The sequence below is a fragment of the Pongo abelii genome, chromosome 22 (assembly GCF_028885655.2).
Source record: "Pongo abelii isolate AG06213 chromosome 22, NHGRI_mPonAbe1-v2.0_pri, whole genome shotgun sequence".
Taxonomy (NCBI): Eukaryota; Metazoa; Chordata; class Mammalia; order Primates; family Hominidae; genus Pongo; species Pongo abelii.
Window position 1 is genome coordinate 50,496,882 of NC_072007.2, and position 24,919 is coordinate 50,521,800.

The following is a 24,919-nucleotide window of genomic DNA, read 5'->3' on the forward strand; positions in this document are numbered from 1 at the left end:
ATGCACTGCTACTTTCTTGGTTATGACATAATGAATAAAACATTCAACTCAGAACTAGAGAAAAGGGTTCAAGTTCCAATAATGACAAATCGAGTGACTTAAGGTCATTTTTGTTAGGTGTAGAGATAGGCGTCATTATCTAATTTTCTGAAATTTAATCCAGTACTTTTTATACTGTATTCTAATTATATATAATTTACTTGTTGGAAATGGATTTAACTTATGCTAATGTTACTTTATACAAAATGTGATGAAATAATGTCAACTTATATTTTTACATGTACTTTTCAGTTTTCACTGTGAATATTACATTTGTATATATATGTTACTGTAAAGCTTCCTAGTGAATATTATGCATAGTGTGCTTATTAGACAATTTAAGCCATTTTCAATATCATTCTGACCATACACAATTTTTGACATAGTGTCACCACTTCAGGACCTGGTCCAATTGTAAAATGTAATGTGGATGCACTAAGACCTAAGGATGAGCATCAATAAATGTCCAAAATACCCCTTTAGTTGCAACCTTATTTGCATTTCTGATAATATGCTCTTTAAATCAAGGCAAACACAATACTTGCCTTCTAAAGTTGTATTGCAACTTTACAGTTTATAATCTAACCGTTATACAAAAAATCAAAGTGCCTACACTTAGATTTTTTGTGTTCATCCAGACTCAATGTGAAGCTCTTAGAAGAAACCATCCAACAGGATTTCTGGCTTGACGGCAGACGGCCTTGGTCCTAAGCCTTAGTCCAAGTTCAATTTGTGTCCTGTCAAGGTCACTCTGCTGGAGAGGTACAGCTTTTTCAGTGGGGTTTGAATCAAGAATTGCCTCTTAGGCTGACCGTCCCAGACAGTATCTCTTTCCAGCCTGCCTGAGCATCAGACCCAGATTCCACCCCTGCAGCTGCGAGTAGCTCTTGCAAATGCAGCCAGCATTTTCCTGGCTGCACTATGGCTGCCAGGAAATAGTGCACTATGCATATTTATGCAATAATAGTGCACTATGGCTGCACTATAAGCTGGAAACCAAGGGAACTGCCTGCTTAGGTCAGGAGACTTGCTGGACCCTTTGTGCTTGCAGGCTGGCAGCTCTATCCTGGGAGAGAGAACTGGAGTCCTTGAAGAAGGCCCATCACATGGCTAAACTGAGAGGAATAACCCAATGCATAGATGGAGAGATGCAGAATACATTCCAAATGGTATAAATAAACACCATGGTTTCATTAAAGAAACATGCATATTTTACATATACACCAAAAAAGATGCAAATTTAGTCACCTAGGGCTTTCTAGAAAGTCCACAGTTTTTTTTTTTTTTAAAGCACCACCTCTTGATATGAACCTTTTATGATAAAAGTAAACAATGGTAAATGGTTTATGTATTAATGTAACACATATTTATTGCACTCCTGCTGAGGGTACAGTGAACACACAAGACATGTCCTCAACCTTCATGGAACCTAGAGTCTAGTCCACCTAAAAAAGTTGAGAAAGAACAATCTTACTTTATACGGATGACCAGAGATTTTGAAAAATTTTTTTTCTTTTCTTGTTATCAAGGAAGGAGGTTAGACTTGTTAATATGAGAAGCGCCAAAAATTCTTTAAGTATTTGTAAGGAATGTTGGTGTTCAGGAATTTCAATAAGGCTATTATAAAACCAATGCTAGAACCAATGGATTAATTCCTAAAAGCAAATGCAAACTTTTGTCATTTTTCATAGCCTAAAGATTAAAGTGATAGTCGAAGATTTAAGTAAAGTTTATTTCAAGGCAACCTTTTTGAATTTCAGTTGATATAGGAAAAAAGGGTGTCTACTCACTATGAAAGTTACTCTAAGCTTAAGTTTATAATTTGGAAAGAAAAGGATACTAGGTAAGAATGTAAATTTCATATATCTTTAATTTTTATGGGGTTGGGTATAATTTATAACATGAGTTTGGAAGGAATAGTAAAGGGAGTTAATATTTATTGAACATTATTATGCATGAACTACAATCTTGGCACTTCATAGTCATTAACTTGTTGACTGCTCAGAAACCCAGGAGGCAGAACCAGGCAGCCTGGGTGGAAGTCCTCAATCTGACAGTCACCAGCCTTCAGAACTTGGGTAAGCTCCTTTGACTTCAGGATCTCCCTCTGCACAAAACTGGGTGTTCCCAGCTCACAGATCAAATGAGATAATGCATGCAGAAGTTTAGCATCGTGCCTGGCGGGGAGCAAATACCTGGAAGGACAGCTGTCCCAGTTGGCCAGGAAGTACTAGTGCTGGAAGGTGCCTCCAAGACTGCCTTTTCCAAGGTGTCTTGCACTTTCCTGGGGTAAGGGATTTCAGTGCAGAAGGCAAGTGGAGCCCGCAGTTTATTAAATCATGACTATGGAGGTCACTGGAAATAAGGCAGTTTTGTTTTTAAATGACAGACTGCATCATTTTCCTGTTGTAAGAGCTCAACTCTGAAACTTAATAGGTTGTAATGGTGCCTCAATTAGCTGGAATTATTGGGTATAGTGGAGATGTGATATTCTGGTTAAAAATATTCTTCAGATCACTGAAATTTAATTAAATCTCTGAATATTCAACTTGTATTTTACAGAAATCATACCTCTCTTTCTTAATTCTAAATGAGAATGTTGCTTATTCTAAGTAAAATTTTCACACAGATGGTACGATACTGAGGGCCAAGTGGTAAAATTATTCTCAGGATTTTTATTGCAAGTAATCACTTTGATAATTGTTCTCAGCACAGGAATATTTAAGCAATTGCCTATTTCATATTTTGGGGACAGCCTGTGGTTCTGCAAAGATTTCTCATTTAATGCAAAAATAACAACAGAAATTTTACATCAATAGGAAAAAAATCTCTGTCTTAAATTGCATTCTCTGGATAAATGTTTTGAGATGTATATAATCATTAAATATTGTAAATAATGAATGTGTTATTTTATGAGTGACCATGGCAAACACACACACACACACACACACACACAAGCATTCACACAAGTAGTTGGTAATCACATTGTCCTTAATTTGTATCAAAAGAAGGTCAGCTGATTCTGAGACTGATTAAGAAAGAAGGTGAAAGGCACTGCTAAAAGAGACTCTTTAGGAGATAAACTAAAAATTGGAATTTTCTGAAAAACCAAAGAATTCCTTAGTTGTACAATGTTCGGGTACTTCATCAAATATGTTATCAATTATCTATAGCTTTAAATATTCTTTCTGATTTTGAATCAGAAACAAAACCTGCCATGAATTAAATTGTATTTGCTTACACAAATCCTTTTGTTTCTCCAAGAATGTCAAATGAAACTTTATTGTCATTTACTTTTAATTTATTCAGAACCACTTACATTGTCTTTTGGATTTCTGTCAAGGCATCGGTTAGCACTTTAATTAGCTTAATATTTGTAAAAGTATTTAAGAACCCTTTCCGAGACTTCATCTTGCATAACATAGATATCAAATAATATAGACATCATAATATAGCCCATAGAAAGATATTCCTCTTGAAAGATATTCAAGAGGAATATCTTTCTATGGGCTTACATTTGGGATGTGAAGATGTCCATTTCCCATGAAACTTATCACAAATTGGACCACTACTGCTCTTTACTTTTCAATAAACTATATTGAAAATTACCATAGTAGAAACTCGTATGAAAAGTGGTTGGTCGCCTGGTGTACTGAGTGCAGTTCACATCTTTGGGTGCCTGCTGTTATATAGTCTAGGGCATTTCACTGTATCATGAGTTAGACCTGAGCTCAGCATGTTTGCTGTCTAGAGATCCTAATAGCTGGGATGCCCTCTCCATGGCAGTCTCAGAAACATGTAATGCTTCACAGGCAATTGTGATATGGAACACTTGTCTTCTAGGCCTCTTCATTCCCAGCTCATGTATACACTCACCTCTCCTTCACTCACCCATTCATTCATTCATGGAACACATGCCAGCCATGAGGGATCAGAACTGAGTAAGCCTCTCTTCCTGCTGCCAAGCAGCTCCCAGAACAGTGGAGGGGATGCACATGAAACAGACTGCAGAAGCCACTAGGTGGGAACCTCCCTGAGCCATCACCAAGAGCAATGGGTAACATAGAGGATGAAACTCTAATTGCACTCTGGAGATTCCCATCTTCATGGGGGCAGTCATGCACAATCTGAGCCTCAATTGAGCAGGAATGGACAGGAGAGGTAAGCGTGTTACAAACCGCCTGAACACTGACAGGAGAGACGATGACGCTTGTGGACTGCTGTGTGGGTAGGTATCCCTGGGAAGGCGGGGCAAGGTAAGGGGCCAGAATCCGGGTGCTGCAGCTGATGTGGGATGGCTGCATTCACTAGGTCCTGAGCAACCTTTGCTGGACATGAAAGATTTTAAAATCAGAAGCTCTTCTTTGGTGAAAGAAATAACTAAGATAAAAAGGGTGCCAGGTATGGTAGCTCACACCTGTAATCCCAGCACTTTGGGAGGCCAAGGTGGGTGGATTACGTGAAGTCAGGAGTTCAAGACCAGTCTGGTCAACATGGTGAAAACCCCTGTCTCTACTAAAAATACAAAAAAAGTAGCTGGGTGTGGTGGCACATGCCTGTAATCCCAGCTACCTGGGAGGCTGAGGCAGGAGAATTGCTTGAACTCGGGAGACACAGGTTGCAGTGAGCAAAGATCGTGCCACCACACTCCAGCCTGGGCGACAGAGTGAGACTCTGTCTCAAAATAAGTAAATAAGTAAAATAAAATAAAATAAAAGTGGATAGGTGCTTATTTTGATCAATAGAGGGTGTTGTTACAGAAGCAGTGCTTGTTCAACGATAATTAAATAAATGTAATATCTATCTCCAGTGTTACAGAAAGGCTACCAAAGTGCCCCTTACCTTTCAAAGGCTTAGAGTCTAAATGGCTATTTTCCCACCAAAACCCCAGAGCTATTTCCTCCTTTACCCTGTGTCTCTGTACTGAATGCATCTTTTACTTCTGATCAGCATTCGTGACCATGAATGAGCTTCCACCTTAGACTTCCCACGACTGCGTATGTCCACTGTGGCTGACAGATGTGGGGCTCCCTCTTTGGGGCTAACGCTATTTCTCCTTCTTTCTTTCTCCTTACACAAAACAGATATTCTGAATTTTATGCCATAAATAAAGGCATGTTGTATGTAACATATTGTCCTTTACATATACTTAAGATTTCGTGTAATAGCGTCCAATTAGATTGAATCAGTGATGTCCTTTAAAAGCTCATTATATAAACAGGCCAATGTGAAATGACAAGCTGGTGACAGGGCAGCCCCTACCTCATTAGTCAGTTAGATCACCAGCAAGTCTGCCTGCTGACAGGCCATGCCACAAAGGCCCACTACAGAGATAGATTGCACTCCTCCATGAACAATATATTCAGTCGATTCACAATCTAATGAGAGCCAGGCTTCCTTTTAATAGTCCCACAACATGTTCATCCTTTGGCACTAAAAAGAAATTTAACTGCAATGCACTGACTTTTGTGGCTGCTTTCTACAGAGAGAGAAAGGATACAATGCCTTTTAAAGCCTCAGAAGTTTCCATTTTTAGTTATAAGAGCTAGATCCTCTGTGGACAGACACCTCTCTCATGCAGGACCCAAAAGACCCAAAAAGCTTTTGAGGCCACAGTAATACCTGGTCTTTTTCAGGGCAAAACACAAGAGAATGTGTAAAGCTAGTAGGTAAAACTTCACAGTCTTGAATTCAAGACAGAGTGAGTCAGCATTCCATTTGTAGAGTGGCGGGAATGCGTGTGGGGTTATGGCTTGCTGAGTGTCTTTATTCTACAATGTGTGTGATGCTCGCAGGTGGTGGATGTGCTCACAAAGACCAATGACACCGCCTCCCACACTCCTTGGCCTGCACTTTCTGTGCAGCTAAACAGTCATATCACGCTGCCCGCTGGAAACACAACTCATTGGCTGCGGTTGAGAAACGCTGACACAAAGGGGCTCGCTGCATTAACACATGTAATACCAAAGGTGGTATCCGCCCCAACAATGAAAATCCATTTTTGTTACAGAGGCTGGTCATCTTATGAAAGAACCCATACTAGAAGGAAAACAAACAAACAATCAAACAAACAAACAGATGCAATGGTTAGAAGAGGTGTGTGATGTGAAGACCTTATTGTGGTTGTTGGCTGCCCTCCTCTCCCAGTGGCGCCACAGAAAAAAAAGGGTGAGGAAAGAGATAAGAAAAAAAATCACAGCAATGAGAGAAATTCAGAGCTGGGATAGTTAATGCAATGTTACAGAACTTTTGATTCGATAATAACGTTCTGGATGAAATGGAATTTGGCCTAAGACAGTAACCTCCAAGAGCACATTCAGGAGGATGGCTAATGCCATGGCCCACCAGGTCAGGGCCATGCTACTGACTTGAAGGTCATGGAACAGTGGTGGTTGGTGATGAGCTTGCTCCAGAATCAACACTGCTTCCTTACTTGAGAAAATTTGCTATGGAAACCATGGCTGTTGAATGAAACGATGTGCTTAGTGATGCAATTGTTTACACTATGGCTCAAGCTTTCCTTCTCTCCCAGCTACTTACAACAAACACTAAAGTAACCAGCAGCCAGTCGGCCTCTATGGGCCACACATGGGGTAGCACTGTTTTCTGCCACCTTGGTGGACTGTCTGCCACCGCATGCTTTGCCATTTAAAAAAAGCAATTTGAAAACATTTTTGCTGGGATGAAATGAGAGCATGCAGTCAGGGACATCAGTTTCATTATTTCTGTAGAGACCACTGCTTAGATCTTGATCAAGATTCAAGGAAGAAAAAAAAAAAAGATTCAACCACTTTATCCTCTGAGACACAGAATTTGCCATAAAAGTATTCAAAATGTGGATACAAATACTGCATTTTAAGAAAAGGGCTTTCAACTTAATTTTGAAAAAATAAAAGTTTTGTAAAATTTGAGAGTCTTGGTGTCGTGACCCTGAACAGGAGCGAAGGGCTCACCCTGGGGGGAAAGAACCGAGAATACAAGTGTTTGCTGGGTTTACCTTCCATGTGACCCTGATGCTCTGAGATGATATAGGCTCCAGGTGAACTTCCTGAGGTGGACCATCAGGAGCTGTAAGGACCAAAAACCCACAGGCAGGTTAGAGACGCTTTCCGGAGCAGATCGAAGCCTACACAGCCAAAGGTGGTCCCCGAGGACATCCCATCCCCATGTTTGGCGCAGAGAAAGAAGTTTTTCGTGGTCATGGGAAATGTCAATTTTGTAGAATTACTGTGTCCAACTCTTGGCCTTTGTTTATTTGCTCTTTGGAAACATGAATCTTGGGGACCTATCATGGTATTCCTTCTCACCATATCTTTGACAACCTCGTGAATCAATCCCAATTTTGAACAAGGGGTACAACAGAAAGTTGCAAAACAAAATTTCCCTTATAAAATGCTGTCTATGGTGTGTATTGAAGGTCCTTCTCTCCCCGCTGGAAGCTTTGCTTAGTGATGTGGTATTGGGGTTTCTCAATTGATTAGAATGACTTTGGGCAACAATAATCAAGATTCTTCTGCCTTTGGATGTCTTTCATGGCTTTTGTTCTTCAATTAAAAACCCTTGTGGCCGGGAGCGGTGGCTCACGCCTGTAATCCCAGCACTTTGGGAGGCCGACACGGGCAATCACGAGATCAGGAGATTGAGACCATCCTGGCTAACACGATGAAACCCCATCTCTACTAAAAATACAAAAAATTATCTGGGTGTGGTGGCATGCACCTGTAGTCCCAGCTACTCAGGAGGCTGAGGCAGGAGAATTGCTTGAACCTGGGAGGCAGAGGTTGCAGTAAGCCGAGATTGTGCCACTGCACTCCAGCCTGGGTGACAGAGTGAGACTCCATCTCAAAACACAAACAAACGAACAAACAAAAAACAACAAAAAAAACCCTTGTGAACCAGGGGCTCTAGCCACAGAGCGCTGAAGCAGTGTTAAAGAGGAAAACAAAGTTTGCAGTTTAAAGCAACCTATTTCCACTGAGTGTGCAATAAGTCAGTGGGCCAATGAGAGACAATCCCAATTACAGGAGGCCAATGAGAGACAATCCCAATTGCAGGGAGCCAGTGAGAGACAATTTCAATTACATCCCAGTTAGAGCTGATTGGCATGTGTTGGAAATGTGCTACGTACTAGGTACATGGTGTAGAACTAGAGATGTAAAACATTTTGCCAACCAAGAGTTCAGAATGTAATCAGAGCTATGAGATACACACACTGAAAGAAGGTTGCAATGCAAGGCAGCAGGAAAACAGGTGTCTTCTGAGAAGCAGAAGCAAATGACGACACAGAGATCAGAGTGAAAGAGTCCTTTAGATTAAAAAATGGTTTTGGATTGACAGTTTTTAGATCACTGCAGAACTACAGAAAGCCAGTTCTGTGGACATTTGCAAAAGCTTGTATGGCACACGGGAGATAAGAAAGCTGAAGTAGTGGATATGAACTCATTTTGGAGAGTTTGGAAGTAATAGGAAAAGTAAAGATACCTTATAGATAAAGGGTAGATTGGGGAAGGGCATGACTAAGGGAAAGCTCACTTCCTTTTTAATAAAGGAAGAGGAAGTTCTGAGCAGTAGCATGATGTAGTTGCTAAGTTGACGGGCCATTTGAGTTTTTTCTGTCCAAGTTCACATTCTGGTTCTATCACATGTTAGCTGTGTGCTTTTTTTGCGGGTTACTTAGCTTGTCTGTGACTCCATTTGTCTCTATATATAATGGGCCAATAGAATTTGTATCATAGGGTTGTTATGAAAACAATGTGTTCAGTAAATATAAGAAATCATAATCATAATACAATTATCATTAAGTGTTTTTGAATAGGGGAAAGCAAATGGGAGAGATTTAACAACAACAACTAAAGGTAAACTTGAAGGAATAATGAATGTCCTGGCAGAAACTGAAGAGGGCAGAAGATACAGGCTATGGAGTGAGTGGGGCAAAGGAACAAATACCTCTGGGATGGGAGGAGGGCAGAGCGACGGGAGGTCTTAGGTAGGCTTACTGGTTGAGGGAAGTCAGGTGAGGGCAGACACAGGTAAACTTACTGGTTGAAAGAAGCAGGCTGAAATCTGATTGTTGCTTTTCTCAACAATATGACAATAAGCCAAGCAGGAAATCAGAATGGGAACATGAAGGAGAGAGTTATGGGCTTTAGGAACAAAACAAAGTCTTGGAAAATGGCTATAGTCTATAGAAAAGGGTGCACCCTGTGTCTTAGGGCACTAAGGCGCTCTATCAAGGTGCCCCTCCCCAGGAGTCAGTGCTCTAAGACGCAGGGATTGCTACTCCAAGAGGATAATGGGACTCCACAGCTCCGCCCTCACACTGAGGACCAAGCAGGAAGCTGATTCCACAGGTCGGGGCTGGCGGGACTGGGAGAGAATGATGCTATAAGAATGCCAAGAAACAAAGTCGATTCTCCAGCATATATGGTTTGTTATGGTTTAGAAATATGAGTTTGAAAGGAAATGGGGACATTGCAGCCTCAACTTTCCAGTTAAGATGTACTCATAATTAAAACAAAGGTGTTAAAAGACAAGAGCTGGAGAGAGAGAGGAGGTGGGGGTTAGGCCTCTGGGCTGCTTGTTCCCTGCACCCCTCATTCACACACTTGCTGATGCTGTCCCTGACATCTGATCCAAATGGCCGCTGTCCTATGCTTTCTCCACCATTGTCCTTATGGGGATCCCTATCTCTCACTCTGATGGCCCACTCCCACCCCACTTCTATGCCTGGTGACAGTTTCTATTTAGTTCCTAAACATTAATTTTGGTCTCTATTGTACTCTTTTAAAAGGGACATGGCCCCAGAGCACAATTCACACTGTTCACCCATCCTAGGAATTTTCTGCTCCCAGACGGCACCTCGCCGTCCTCTCCATGCTTTTGTTCTGTGCACTCCCTATGCACCCTGTGTCCCAGCCATGTCCAAAACACATGGGACCCCTGGGTAAATCCGAGCCTTTTCCCTGGAGCTTTCTTCTCCCTCCATCAGGGTTTGCCGCCCATGCCTGTGAGCCACCCGCCGCAGCTGATACCCGCCTAGGCCTGGGGACCGGTCCCTGTAGTGTGCGTATATGTTTGTGTGTCTGTCTTTGCATGTCTCTGGTCACCCAGCAGACTCTACATGGCACCAGGAACTGAGCGCAGAGTGAGTCCTTGCTTCGAACAGGTAAAGCAATTTGTAGATGCTGAAATGCTGAGCATGCATCCCTCTCCTCAGCAGGTCCGGGGACAGCTGGCAATCTGGAGTGCTACAGCCTCTCAGATCTATTAATTCCAAAAGTGCAAAGGCTCTGCTAGAACTGAAGTTAAAGTCCAGAACAGGAGCTGAGGGAGAGAATGGCTTCTACCTAATGGTGATGATTATTGTTAAGCCTCTGCACCCAATTTCTTGCACATGGGGTCAAGCTCTTAGGCAGGAAACTTTGGACATCAAATTCAATAAAAACTCATGGAATGGATTTCCCTCACACACAGATAATTGTGCTCATTGAAAAGCACAAGGTTTTCCATAAAAATCCTTGAAAAATGATTTTTGAGTCTGACAGCTATACTGAGGCTGGGTTACTTTAATTTAATTACACTTAACTGAATTTAACAAGAAGCCAGTTTGTTAGGAACTGGGGGCAGTGTCAGGGGCACTGTCTCATCCTGAATCCTCTGGGCTCCTTGGGGCGTGGTCTTTGGTGTGGTCCTCTCAGGAAGATGGCAGACAAGAGTTGCAGCCTTGATTTTCCAGTTGAGATATATTCATAATTAAACCAAAGGTGCCAGCATAGTGTTTACAAGAATGTCCCCACTTCTATCAGATAGCATACATTTCATAATGTAATCATGAATTGGGAATAACTTACTTTTCCAATCTGGTCTGGTATTTATTTTATTTTTCTTGAGACAGGGTCTCACTCTGTCGCCCAGGCTAGAATGCAGTGGCACGATCTCGGCTCACTGCAACCTCTACTGCCCAGGTTCAAGTGATTCTCCTGCTTCAATCTCCCAAGTAGTTGGGATTACAGGCGTGTGCCACCACTCCTGGCTGACTTTTGCATTTTTAGTAGAGATGGGGTTTCGCCATGTTGCCCAGGGTGGTCTTGAACTCCTGGCCTCAAGTGATCTGCCCGCCTCAGCCTCCCAAAGTGCTGGGATTACAGGTGTGAGCCACCATGCCAGGCCCAGGTCTGGTATTTTATGAAGGTCCCCACTGAAGAGGAGAGGGGGTACAGTTCTTGTATCCAGGACAGACTTGACTGTTTTTAAGAATGTAGCAGCTTTATTACTTAGCCTACCAGTGCTGCCATGATTTGTCAGTAATGTATTTATTGTTCTGCCTGTTCCCTGAAGTGAAAGCATTTGGATCCCTCCTCTTAAAAAGTGATGAAAACAGTCCAGACAAACCAAAATAATTTAATTTATACAAACACATAATAGGGCTGTGTCCAATATCATTACGAAAGTTTATTGTTTGCTTGTGTTTTACAAAGGGCACTAAATTTTCTACTATGTTTCTAAAACATTACTTTAAAAAATTTTTAAATTATAAAAAATTTGCCTTAAGAATTTTACTGCTTTCTGTATAACTCCTGAGCTGTAATTTTTTCATATATTATCATCTCATTGCCAATGACGCCTATAAAATTACAATCCAAAGCCGATTGAGTTCCCAATGCAAAATGTATTAAGGGTCAAAAATTAGGTATATCTATTTATTTAACTAAATTTGAAAATTGTGTCGACATTGGACATTTAAGAATTTACTTACATGGTTTCAAATGTAATATATAGAAAAAGCAGAATTGGCTTCCCCACTTTGGAAGCCGAAGTGGGCAGATCACCTGAGGTCAGGAGCTCAAGACCAGCCTGGCCAACATGGTGAAACATCGTCTCTACTAAAAATACACAAATTTGCTGGGTGCAGTGGTGCATGCCCATAATCCCAACTACTGGGGAGGCTGAGGCAGGATAACCACTTGAACCCAGGAGGCGAAGGTTGCAGTGAGCTGAGATTGTGCCATTGCACTCCAGTCTGGGCAACAGAGCAAGACTCCATCTCACAAAAAACAAGTGATTTTCCAAAATAAACTCTGCGTTTCTACGAAAGCCAAAACTCTTCAATCTGTAAAGCAGTAATAAGCAAAGACTATCTTTATAATTTCTATTATGTTTGCAAAGGTAAAAGTCAGGACAATTCATTCTGTGTGGCTGAAAACACAGGGATGACAGGCGCCTCCTGATTGCCAAACGCATGGATCTCCGCTTTGCTTCCCTGTCCTGATCCTTCCTGGCTATGCTGTCTGCTCCTGTCCCTCCACAGCTGGACAGCCTCCCACTGCCCAGCAGCTCCTGTGTCCCTCCCAGAGCTGAGACTCAAGCCTCAGTGCTCCATTCTGCTCCAAAATACTCTCCTCCCTGTCTCAATGTCTTGGCTTTAGCCAGCATCTTGGGGCCTCATCATTAATTGATATGGGCTCAATCACCCCAGTGAGAACCACCCCCACATTTTTGCCTCTGGTTCTGATTGGGAGATTTGCCTTCTATGTGCCAGGTCCTAAACTAGGCAAAGACTGGGATACAAAAGCAGAAAAAAATATATAAATTTTTAAAAAGTAGTGAGGAGCAGCTGCATAATTCTACAAACACACGTTTGTCTTCTACAGGAGTTGGGTGGGTGGGTGAGAGGCATGCTCTGTGTTGGACAAAGGGAACCAAGACAGTATTTAGTAAAAATCAAAATATGACAAAGAATAGCTGGTGCCCAGATGGGGAAAGGCTGAAGTCATGTAATAACTACTTCTTAAATAAATGGCTCATTTATTTAACCTACTTATTTAATTAGCACATCCTATGTGCTAAACACCAATCTAGGTGCCTGGGATACAGCAGTGAGTGAGCAGAACAAGCAACTCCACCTGCCCTGGTGGGATGGGATCAAAACAGACCATAAGCAAAATAAATCAACAACTTATACAGTACACTGGGTGGTGATACAAGCGACTGTTAGAAGGAGAGTGGTAAGGGAGGCTGGGCACCCAGTGGAGTGGGCAGTGGATTGAATTTTAATAGGGTGGCCAGGATCGGATTCTTGGAGAATAATACTTGAAAGTGGTAAGGGAAGAGACAAAGAACATTTCAGAACATTCCAGAACTGTTCCAGAACATTTCAGGATAGCAGACAGGGGTATACACAACGTGTATGAGGGACAGCAAGAAGGCCGATAACTTTAGGTTTAATTTCCAAAAAGTTTCTTCAAACCTAGGATGGAGGAGAATGACAAAAGTCTACAGAAGCAGATCGCTGAGGGTCTGGTTGGGCATGGGGTGTGCTCGGCTCTTCTCGCTGAGTGAACGCTGTGCATTTGACTCTTACTGAAGAACACATTGATGCCGCCCTCTGCACTAATGAGCACCGCTAGCCCTGTGTTTGTTTCACATGCTCCTGGCTTTTATTCCTTCTGCCCTCATTCCATCCTCTCCCCTCCACCCCAGCTCAGCACATAGGAAACTCTTCTTCCAGATCACAGCTGCTGCCTCGGAATGGGAGGAAAGATGAGGCAAGGACTTAACTCAGTGCCAGATTCATTGGAAACCCAGAGACTCTGCATCGTGACCCTTCCATAATCCACACCTCCATTCTCTGATGGTCTGTCAAATCCAGTGGTGTTTCAATGAGCACCCACTAATTGAAGTTGCATGTTCCATGCACAGATTTATAATGAAAATAATGAAGGGGGCAGCCACCCCAAACTCGGTCACAAGGCACTAAGTGACTCATGACCTGCAGGGGGCAGCTGCTAATGGGGAAGTTGGTCCGTAGCAAGGGTTAGCTGTGAATGTCACGTGTCACGTGGCTGATCCGTGTCAAAGAGACACACTTCGGGTCCATTAACAGCTCATCTCATTAACTCCGACTGTGTCACTTACTCTCTTGACTGCTCCTTTGTCGTGGGGGCTGCTGGTGCTAGGGGTGGTTGGGGAAGCCACGAAGACTGTGCTGAATGGTGTGGTCTTGGCTTCACGGCTATTCTCTGAGGTCGAGTGTATTAAAGCAGTATGATAATGCTTTATGCACTTTCACATGCAACACATGCAAATAAACTGAGTAGTTTGGGGTTGGAGCAATGTGATTTCCCAACATTAGGTAGGGACACTATGCCAGTGGCAGCAATCCCTTCCTCACTAAGCTTTGCAGTAGATACAGCAGAAATCTAAAACTCAAATTCCCATGGTGGCCAGACTTCATCAGAGATCCATAAACATTTCTGTAAAGACTCAGATAGCATACATTTTGGGCTTTATGGGCCCATGTTGTTCTTTTTTTTTTTTTTTTTTTTTTTAAAGATGTAAAAACTATGCTTAGTTCAAGGTCTGTAGGTGAAATTTGGCTCACCGACTGTAGTTTGCTGATCCTTCAATGAATGGAAGATGGGAACTATGGCTCACTGAGGGGGTATGGTCAGCCTCTGGGGTGGCCACTCCATGCTTAACTCCAGCTCATTGCTGCCAAGCAGGAACTCAAGAGGAACTCAAAATTTAGATTTTCAGCTGAAATTTCCAGATTTTAAACATTAACATCGAATTTAAAAGTTTTGCACAACACTAAGCAGACTCACATCCACAGGCCTGGTCTGTCGTGGGCTACAGCTTATGGCCTGGGACATGCCCTGTTCTATCAGAATTGGGGGAGGGCACCTCAAGTTCCAGATGCAGCCATTTCATGGGTGGTCACTGGAGCTCTGATGGGGGCTGTATTCTTCCCCCATCTTCTTTCCTCTCAGCCTTCCTGTCCTATCTTTCACCTGTCTCTACTTTTCTGCATGAAGTCCTTGTCTTAGTCTTTTGGGGCTGCTATAACAAAGTACACTAAACTGCATGACTTATACACAACAGAAGTTTATTTATTTCTGTTTCTTTTTTTGACAAGGAGTCTCACTCTGTTGCCCAGGCTGGAGTGCAGTGGCACGACCTCGGCTCACTGCAACCTCCGCCTCCGGGGTTCAAGCAATTCTCCTGCCTCAGCCTCTCAAGTAGCTGGGATTACAGGCAAGTGCCACAATGCATGGCTAATTTTTTTTTGTATTTTTAGTAGAGACGGAGTTTCGCCATGTTGGCCAGGCTGGTCTCGAACTCCTGACCTCAAGTGATCCCCCTGCCTCAGCCTCCCAAAGTGCTGGGATTACAGGCATGAACTACCGCGCCTGGCTCAGAAGTTTATTTCTTACAGAAATTTATTTCTAGAGGCTGAGAATTCCAAGATCAAGATGCCAGATTTGGTGTCTGGTCAGGGCTCATTCTTCTGGTTCACAGATGGTGCCTTCTTCCCATGTCCTCCCAGGGCAGAAGGGGTAAGTGATCTTATTGGGCCTGGGGCCTATTGTATAAGGGTATACTGATGCTATTAATGACGGGTCCACCCTCACTTCCTGAAGGCCCCACTTCCTAATATTATTGCATTAGGAATTAGGTTTCAGGATATTCATTTGAAAGGGAAGGCATGAACATTCAGACCAGGGCACCCTTCAGAATTTCACTGTGGGTTTAATCCAGGATATATTTTCTCAACACACACACACACGTGCACACACACGCACACACACATACTCTGCTCATTGTGACACCCATTCTAAAGGCAATACTGTGGGTAATGTTTATAAATGTTCATCTCATACGTTCATCTCCCTTATGCCAGACACACACAAGGGACAGAATTGTGAGCGCATATGTCCCCTGATGTGGAGGGGGCCACAGCCCCTCCACATCAGGTGGAATATCATCATGGACAGAAGGGTCCATGAAGACATGATGATATACCTCAAAGGCTACTGTCAGCAAACTCCCTCCTCTGTCCTGAGCTGAGGAGTCCCTAACTATAGCTGGGAGATGGAAAAAGGCATTGCACCAGGGAGGAAGGCATCCTTGAACTTGACTTTTCAAGGAAGAACACAGAAAAGGAGACATGGAACTTGTAGTGCCTTCAAGACAGGGGAAGAAGCACAACAATCGAGGTGTGGGAGCATGCAAAGGCAGGTGAGTGCTGGGCGTTCGGCTCTGGGGAGTCACTGAGTGTCACTGCAAAGTAGTACCATCGGGGGACATCCTCGTGTGCCCAAGACTTGGGTACTAGATTACAGTAACAGTGAGTGGGCCGACAGCTTCCGGAGGCTCCCATATGAGGAGGAAGGGAACAGTGGGACAAGGTCACCTCAAGACAGCTACAGCTCCTAAAAAGATGTGCCTTTGGGTTTGCCTGCTGGGAAGGGGCAGCAGTGTCTACAGCCCCTGCTCATTACTCTAAAGAGGATGCCTTTGGCCAGAGCACCCCATTCTAGGTAAGTCACACATGGGAAATTGACTTTTTACTTTCAGTCATGCAAACCTATGAACCAAGACAAAGACAAGTTCTCCGCTGTAGCTTTTCTTTTCTAGAAACTGCTCCTTTCCTTCCCTTCCCCTTAGCTCCTCTGAATATTAAAGGAGAGGGGCTGTGTGGGGCTGCCACAGCCAGCACACCCAGATACAATACAAAAGGCCAGCCTGGGAGCCAAAGAGGCAGCATCTGCATCTGTCTGCAGACATGCCAGGCAGCTGCCCTGCAGACCAGCACCCCAGAGGGTGTTCACCTGGCCTTCTGGCAGGGACAGAGCTGCTGCCATGGCAACTGCCAGCCACAGCGGAGGTCGCAGAGGAAACGAAGAAAAAAGCAACAACAGCAGCATTAATAATGGCAATCAGAAAAGCAGGTGCAAAATGCACCACTGGAAAAATGCTGTTTTCCTGAGGAGATGGTTGGGATGGGGCGGGATTAGAAAAGGGCTTGAGAGAGAAGGAGAAGATTGAGCAGGAAGTCAGAGACGACATTTTGGGCTGAAGGATGGGGACAGCTTATTCTCCCTAAGTACCCAGCATAATGAAATCTCAGGGATCTGAGGAAGTTAGTGGGTTGTTTACATACATAATTAAATACAATTCTATTTTTTGCAGAAGCAGATTAACACTTATTTCCCACTTATTTCTGAGACATGCAAAGTATTTTCAGAGCTTGAGTTTTTTTCAGTGATCAGATATGTCTGCGTAAGGAGCAGAAAGACGTCATAGTGTGCATTTTGCAGATGAGAAATCATACAGAGAATCCAAGTCTCAGAAATGGCTCACTGTCAGGCACTTCAGCCTAAAGATCTTCCGTCACTCACTCTTGAAAACAATTTTCAAGAACTGACGTCTTCCAGCATTGAAAAATGGGCATTCCTCTGCAGTTCAGGAAGAGTTGTACATTTTAACCTATTCTCTTGAAGACAATACTGATTACAGATATCAGAAGGGTGAAAATGTTGCATTTGATTGATCCAGCCATCCGACTTCTTAGGATTTAATCTAAGAAAATGATCTTGGAGATGGCAAAAGACATACCACCAGGATGTTCGTTGTAGTGGTATTTATACTAATGAAAACTTGAAAATAATTGACCCGTTTGGCAATATGAGATTTGTTAAACACGTGGTGAGAGATGAGAGATATCATTACAAATTGTAGAAAAGTACTTAAGAGATACATAAGCTCCATTTATATTTGGGATGCTGTTAATGAGGGTAGCAGAGATGAGGTGGTGGGAAGGAAGCCAAGATCAACCTCTCTTGAAAGTTGGAACAAACCTCCGGTCTTCTGTTAGTCATCTGGGTGTGGCAATCACCTTAATCTTGGTGATGGAGAAACAGGGACCTGAGACTAAGCTGCCATCTTCCCTGCAGTAGGGAGTGGCTGATTGCTCTGATGGTGGGCAGGCAAAGAAGAGGTAGGTTTGGGAGCTGGACACCCTTTCCCTCCAATAAATGGGTCAGGCATGCAATCCTTGTGGATGAAACCCAAGCGCAGTGGCTTCCTCTCCTCCTGCCAGGAGGCGGGTTGACAATCAGCATTCATGGACCATTGCCTGATTGCTCAGTTCTCTGCACACCTGTTAATTTCACCCCCAGGAAACACGAGTGGCTCGCAGTGTGTTAAGGGGTGTGAATACACTGGTGCGTGCCTGTGTGCATGTGCGTGTGTGGGTGATGAAATTATTTAGCCAGCTATCACTGCCTGTTCCTGGGTTAGCTCTCAGTGGGAAAATGATGGAAGCTGTTTTTCCTTCTCCACAATGCTTATCTCTATCTTCTGAATTTGCAACACTAAATATAATGTTATTTGTAATAGAAAAAAGAGCAAAAACATTATTTTTAAATATTGATGTTTCTAGTCAATAAAATAATCTGTTCCCCTTCCCACATCTCCCGCACAGTAAGCATGCTTGCAGATTCCTAGTTAAGCGTTACTGCTTCCTCCCACACTGGACTTCACAGGGTCTCAGGAAAGAAACACACTAACGGTTCTCCTGTCAACCTGGATTCCATGTGTCCAAACAAAGGAATTGTAAAACGGCATGATTCTTTGAATCTCACCAGATTGTTAGCCTCATACGTCTTTCTTTTAAGTCTTGGATATGGGAAACTTGAACTAAATCCTATTTGAAGAGCAGTGCCTTCAAAGTAAGATGCAGAGCGCTGTCTGCGTTTTTTACAGGGCACAGAACTACGGAGAGCACGCATCAAAGACCTCCGCCTAGCACGGGCAAAGGTCTGCTTCTGCATTTAAGCATCTGAGCCCTCAAGAGTTAGCTCCCGGGCTCCTCTGGAGCAAGGTTCCGCCCGGTCCCACGTACCTGCCTCGTCCGCCGTGATGGTGAGCTCGTTGCTGGGCTCGCTCTTGCCAATCCGGTTCTTGGCGTACATGCGGATGCTGTAGGTGGAGGAAGGGTGGATATCAATGATGGTGGCCGAGTTCAGCTGAGGGGAAACATCTTTGGTTCTCTGAGCAGAATCCCAGGAGTCTTTTGGGTTTTGTTTTTCAAAAAAGAAGAGATAGAGACGTGAGTTTTTTTCCTCTGCCTTTGAAAGTTCACAAGTAGGAATTAAAAACCAAAAAAAAAAAAAAAAAAAAAAAAAGACGGAAAGAAAGAAAAATTACACTCAAAGTGGTTTCTCAATGCAATGTTTCCAGCTTTCTGGCAGAGTTGGCTATCAGAGGGGATGTGACATCCCACACTCATTATTCACGCTGCGAGGGACATGGGGCAACAAGCCAGCCGAGTTCAGGGAGGGGCGATGGAGGAAGCACAGATCAGCCGACTGGGGGAGATCTCAGAAGGCAAATCCCAGTGGTGGAAGCTCAGGTTAGTGGAATGGACGATGGCCACTGTAAGCACTCATTGTATAGGACAGTACAATGAACTATGGTTTGGATAGTACCCCTGGGCCCCCCCAAAATCCCTGGCATTTGAAAACCAGCAAAACTTCAAGCCATATCAGATCCTTTCCTCCCCAAATAGAGTGTGGTAAAAACAAGATAATCCCATACAAACCAATCTCAAATTCCAGAATAAATCCTGATTACCAAACATATTTTTTCAATTCTATTTTTTGAAATCATTTAGTGCCAAATCCTTGGTTGTAGGAATTATTTTTCAACCACAGCTAATTATAACAGCAGCACCTACTTTGTGTGAAATGTTATCACTGAATCTGTGACATTTTGTATCTGGTGGTTTTCAGGCTTCAAGCAAGGATGAGAATGTCAATACATGGTTCTTATATCAAAAGAGTTTGGGCAGTTGTTGATTGTAGGTGGGTGGTCGACAGCTGGTGTTGGCTGGGGATGAACAAAGGAGGCCCCAAGACAGTAGACAGAGATGGTGCCTACATATTCCCACCCTCCTCAGGGTCTGCCTTGGTGGTGCTGACCACACAAGTAAGTCTTCCATGGATAATCTGAATCTGTGCTCCCTGCTGAACTTTAAGCTCCAGGAGGGCAGAGGCCATGCTGGCCATACCCAGTCTTTTATCCCTAGTGCTAGCACAGTGCCTGGCTCATAGTAGACAAATAGTACGTGAATGTTTAACAGATGAACAAATAAACCACAAATACATGGACCACTGAGTCTTGGGAATGGGGCCAATCACTTCGTCACACTAAGGGTGAGTATGGCAGTTTAGGGGACTTCTCTGTCCAGAGTTAAACATAAATGCAAGAGATTTTCTGGAATTGAAGAAAAAATATGCGGCTTAAAGACTGCTTTTAAATATTGTAACTTCTCAGAGAATGAAGCCTAATAAAAGCTGACAATGAATATTGCAGTTAGAAGGAAAAAGCATATTTGGGGTCAAGAAGATTAGAGGTGGGAAAACATGAAATAGAAAGAGTTGGAAAAAAAATGACAAAGGGAAGAATGGGATTCAATAGAAGACAAATGAGGAGAGGAAATTTTATATCAACGAAACGGCACACACCTATGAGCCTTGTACCACAGAGAGAAAACCAGACCTTCTGCAGAGATGTTTAGGAGGATGAGGAGGAATGCCAGGTGCCACAAGATGCAGAGACATTTGCTAAGTAGCCCCTGGAGGAAGTAGGTAGTTGTGGTGGTTGATGCCTCTGCCCAGGCAACATGGAAGTTTCTGGAACTGACGGGGCCAATGAAGATACAGCCATCTTCACTGGAGGCTTTTGTCTGGGAGTTGGCAGGAAGCCTGGAGAGGCATATGAGTGTCCATGACTGCAGCCCCTTACACCAGTCCAAGGCATATGGTGGACCTGGGTAGGGTGGGGACAGTTCCCTCTTGGTGGTCACTGGGCACCTCCACATCCATGCCCTATAGGTTCCTTTAGCTCAGCCCCTATCTCAGTGACGTCGCCTTGTTCAACAATCTCCCAGTGTGACTTATAAATCCTCTCTGATGCTGCGTTTGCTCCCTCTCTGTGGAAACTACCAGTGACTCCCTCCAATGGGCTGGGGGACCCGTTACAAAGCCCATCTTCACCTTCCTGTCTGTGGCCTTCCCAGACTCTCCCCAGTCACACTCGCCACTTTTCAGATCTTGGATGTCCATGCATACATTTCTGTTTGTGATTTACTCCTAAGAACTTTTTTATTTGGTCAATGGTGCATTCTTCCTAGTTATATCTATATCTCAATTTTCAGTTTCATCCTCCCATCAGGGCAATGTGCTGGGCATTTTCAAACATTGACTTCTGTGGCCCCAGATCTGTGAGTACATTGGAAACACCTTGGGGCTTTTTGATAATTCTGCTTTCAGACCTACTAAACCAGAGTCTCTGGGGAATGGTGCCCAGAAACCTGTGCTTTTAAAAAGGCTCCCTATCTTGGTCATTCTGATGTATAGTTTGGACAGACTGTTTTATTTGATTAAAATTGTACAACATCCTGCCAAGGTAAGGTTTTTATTTTCTTAGTGAAAGTCAAGAAACTCAAGCCCTGTAACATAGCTGGTAACAAGAAGGGCTGGGATTTGGCCTCGCCTGTGTTATCTCCAAGTTCAAGGTCATTTTTCTGTAATGCATGACCTCCACATAGTCTCTGAAAACACCTAATAAGACAGGATTTCGACATTTCCAGGCACCGCTGAAAATCTCATATGCCAAGAAGAAGACCTTCTGGCAAGTTATTGACTTGACAATGCACAGAAATCGTTTGGTCAAATGTAAGAGAAGAAAACTTTGGCCAAGAATTATTGCACCATCTGTGGGTTTGTAGGAAGACTGAGAGGGCTGTATAGGCTCAGAGTTGCAGCCTGGTTTAGGAAGAAGTTGTCAGAAGCATTCATGAGAGAGTGTGCAGGATGCCATGGCTTGCTCCAGGGAGACTGGTGGTGTAGGAGGATGGGGCAGTTCAGAGTCCCACCGCAGCCTCTGTGAGGTGAGGAAGGAGTGAAGAGCTGACAGGAGGCAGTGAGATTGCGCTGGGTGCTTGCTGGGGAGCTTGCCTTGGGGGTCAGATACCCCAAATCCAGTGGATGCAAGAGCAACAAGGACTAATATAAGAGCGGACTTGGTATGAAGAAGTGCTGTTAGAGGCTAAAGACCAGAATGAGTGAAGGTGACTGAAAGTTCTGGAGGTGAATTACATGAAAGGTTTAACAATGGAGAGGTAGCTGGGAGAAGGAGCGGGCCCTTCATGTTGGTGAATAGGAGGTGGTGTAGGGACACAGGAGAGCCCCTTGTTCTCTATCTTATTCTTCTCAAGGATAACGGTCCTCAGGGTGAACTAGGGGTGGGAAGCCCAAGAGAGGAGAGGGGCTAGGGGTGTGCACCTTCTGTGTCAGAGTCTGTGTTTCCTGGTTACCTTTCAGGGTGTGACAGAGCTTGCCATGGTGCTGAAACCCGGTCAGAGACCCGTGAGGCACCATGGACAGGATGAAGGCACTGGAGAAACTGTGGACAGCAGAGGCCAACAGAGAAACCGTGGAAAGGAGAGAGGTACCAGAGAAACTGTGGATTGCAGGGACGTACCAGAAAAACTGTGGACAGGAGGGGCCAGCAGAGAAACCGTGGACAGGAGGGGCCACCAGGGAAACCGTGGACAGGAGGGGCCACCAGGGAAACTGTGGACAGGAGGGGCCACCAGAGGAACCGTGGGCAGGAGGGGCCAGCAGAGAAACCGTGGACAGGAGGGGCCACCAGGGAAACTGTGGACAGGAGGGGGTTACCAGAGAAACCGTGGACAGGAGGGGGTTACCAGAGAAACCGTAGACGGGGGGGCTACCAGAGGAACCGTGGGCAGCAGGGGCCACTAGAGAAACCGTAGACAGGAGGGGGTTACCAGAGAAACTGTGGACAGAAGGGGCCACCAGAGGAACTGTGGACAGGCGGGCCACCAGAGAAACCGTGAACAGGAGGGGCAACAAGAGAACCTGTGGACAGGAGATGGCCACCACAGGAACAGACTCTGAAGGGCAGGCTGCCTTCCAAGGAAGGGAATAAAGGGAGGCAGCAAACTGCAGACGAATCTGCTGGAGGTCCCCAGACAATATGCTCGAAGGGATGTTAAAGGTGGCCTTGGGTCCTTGTAGAGGAGAAGCAGTAGTCCCTGGGAATCAGAAAATATGGCAACCAAGGCAACCTGTGTAATTGCCAGCTATGGGAGAAGAAGAATATTCTGGATAAGGAAGGGACAGCTTCATTGTGCCTGTGCCTGGTCAGATGATGCCTCTGGTGCTGCCACTGGGCATGACCAGAGTTAGGGGGGCAGGAGATGATGACAGGAGATACAATAACAAGGACTTGGGATGTTCAGTGTTTCCTGGAAAATAGTAAACCAAGGAAAGTCATCTGTTGTCAAATCCCGGGAGGACTGTCATTTGGCCAAACAGTTAAGAGGTGGGAGGACAGACGCTGGATCCAGGAAGGTCTATTTTGGTGCAATAAATGTAAGAACTTGTAGCAGTCACAGCTGGCCAAAGGCAGAGCTGTGCTCCCTGGGTTAGTGAGTTTCTGTTTCTCGGATTGTTCAAGCATAGAGTGAATGGTCACTTGCAGAAGTTCTTTCTGTTACGAATGTGAAGTACTTTAATACATTGGTTATATGCTGCTTTCTTTGAAAATTAATGAAAAGTAAAGGAAAACTTTTGGGGGGATAATTTCACCATTGCCTAAAACAGAGGTTGAGAGTCAACAATTTGACTAATGGTTATTATGAGTCTAGTATACATGTCAGGCACTATGAGGGGCACAGGGACATAGCATAAGGTTTGTCAGACACAATTCCAGCCCTCAGGGCTCACTATGGCCCATAGGGGGACAACTGTTCAGTGGGCGTACGGTTAGTAAATTAATAGTCACAAGCCCACCAAGTGTTCCAAGACATGCTATGAATAGTGAAGGGGAATAGGTAGTCAGGGAATGCTTCCTGGAAGAAGTGACATTTAGGCTGTTATTAATACTTGAAGGATCAGTTTTCTATGTACTCAGTCTAAAACTACACTCACTTAAATTATGGTTGTAATTTTTATACACCAAAGATTTCTTGAGGAAGAAACTAATACATGAAAAATCTGACTAACACACCTCATACAGCAGTGAGTACAGGTGCTGTCTCTCAGCACAGCTCCTTCCTCCCAGGGCTTCCAAACTGAAAGTAATGGAAGTTCTGCAGGGTCCTGGTAGAGACCTTGGTCATGGACTTGGATCTGCTTGTCCTGTGGGCTTTTCCCCAGTGATTCTCCTGGGACCCATGCTGCCCCTTAAAATGACTTGCTCCAGGGCTGCATAAACATCTTAGCCACACCACTGGCCCTGTCTCTCGTTGAAGTAGGGCATGAAGGATGGAAAAGAGTATCCCTCAATCCCGCCTGTACTCAGCTTTATAGACAAGGAGCTTTCCTGCTTTGGTTATATAAACCATGATCAATTTATACATTTAAAGATGCTGTTGATAATAATGTTTCTTAGATTTCAATTGCATGTAAATTAAATGCAATAAACATTTACAGTACGCTCTTCACTTGACATTGTGCTGGGTGCTGGGGATCCCAGGATACAGAGAACCAGAGTCCCTGCCTTTGGGAAACTCCTGGGGAGTAAGGAGATAGTGAGGACTCTTAGATGCTGAGCAAGTAGTTTAACACAGAGGGTTTTAGAGGCATTTTACTCATAAGCATTTTCCTGCATGCTGCAGCAATCTAAAAGCTACCACCTATTAGATGTTGAGTATGCTCCAGACATCGAGGAAAGCGTTTTCAATGTCTTCCCTTCTTAGAGTTCACCAATTTCCATTGAGTGTCTCCACATGTTGGGTGCTGGGTGTTGGAGAAATGAGCTGGGTGAAAATAGACCTACTAGGTGCAGGGAGCCCCCAAGGAGCCTCTAGCATGGTGGAGGTGAAATGCATTAATCAGTATATTTGTCAGTAATCACAGAGATACATGTATAACGACCCATAATACCACCTGCCCAGATTGAAAGGGAGAAGGAGCTGGGTGAGCACCTGAGAATTGAGATCTATGGAGCGGGTAGTAACTGGGTGGCCCAGGGAAGGGAGGACTCCAGGCAGAGGGCAGCTGGT

General features: G+C 44.1%; 1 protein-coding gene across 2 annotated transcripts in view; it reads right to left on the minus strand.

Moving 5' to 3' along the window:
- The window catches only part of DSCAM (DS cell adhesion molecule), an 826,557-nt gene that overhangs the window by 133,806 nt on the left and 667,832 nt on the right, over positions 1-24,919 (minus strand). For both annotated transcript variants that reach the window (XM_024239402.3, XM_054542559.2), the window contains exons 15-16: positions 18,725-18,892; positions 7,037-7,107 (exon numbers count right to left, since the gene is read on the minus strand). In XM_024239402.3, coding sequence (XP_024095170.1) covers positions 7,037-7,107; positions 18,725-18,892 — 239 coding nt within the window. The remainder of the gene's footprint in view (positions 1-7,036; positions 7,108-18,724; positions 18,893-24,919) is intronic.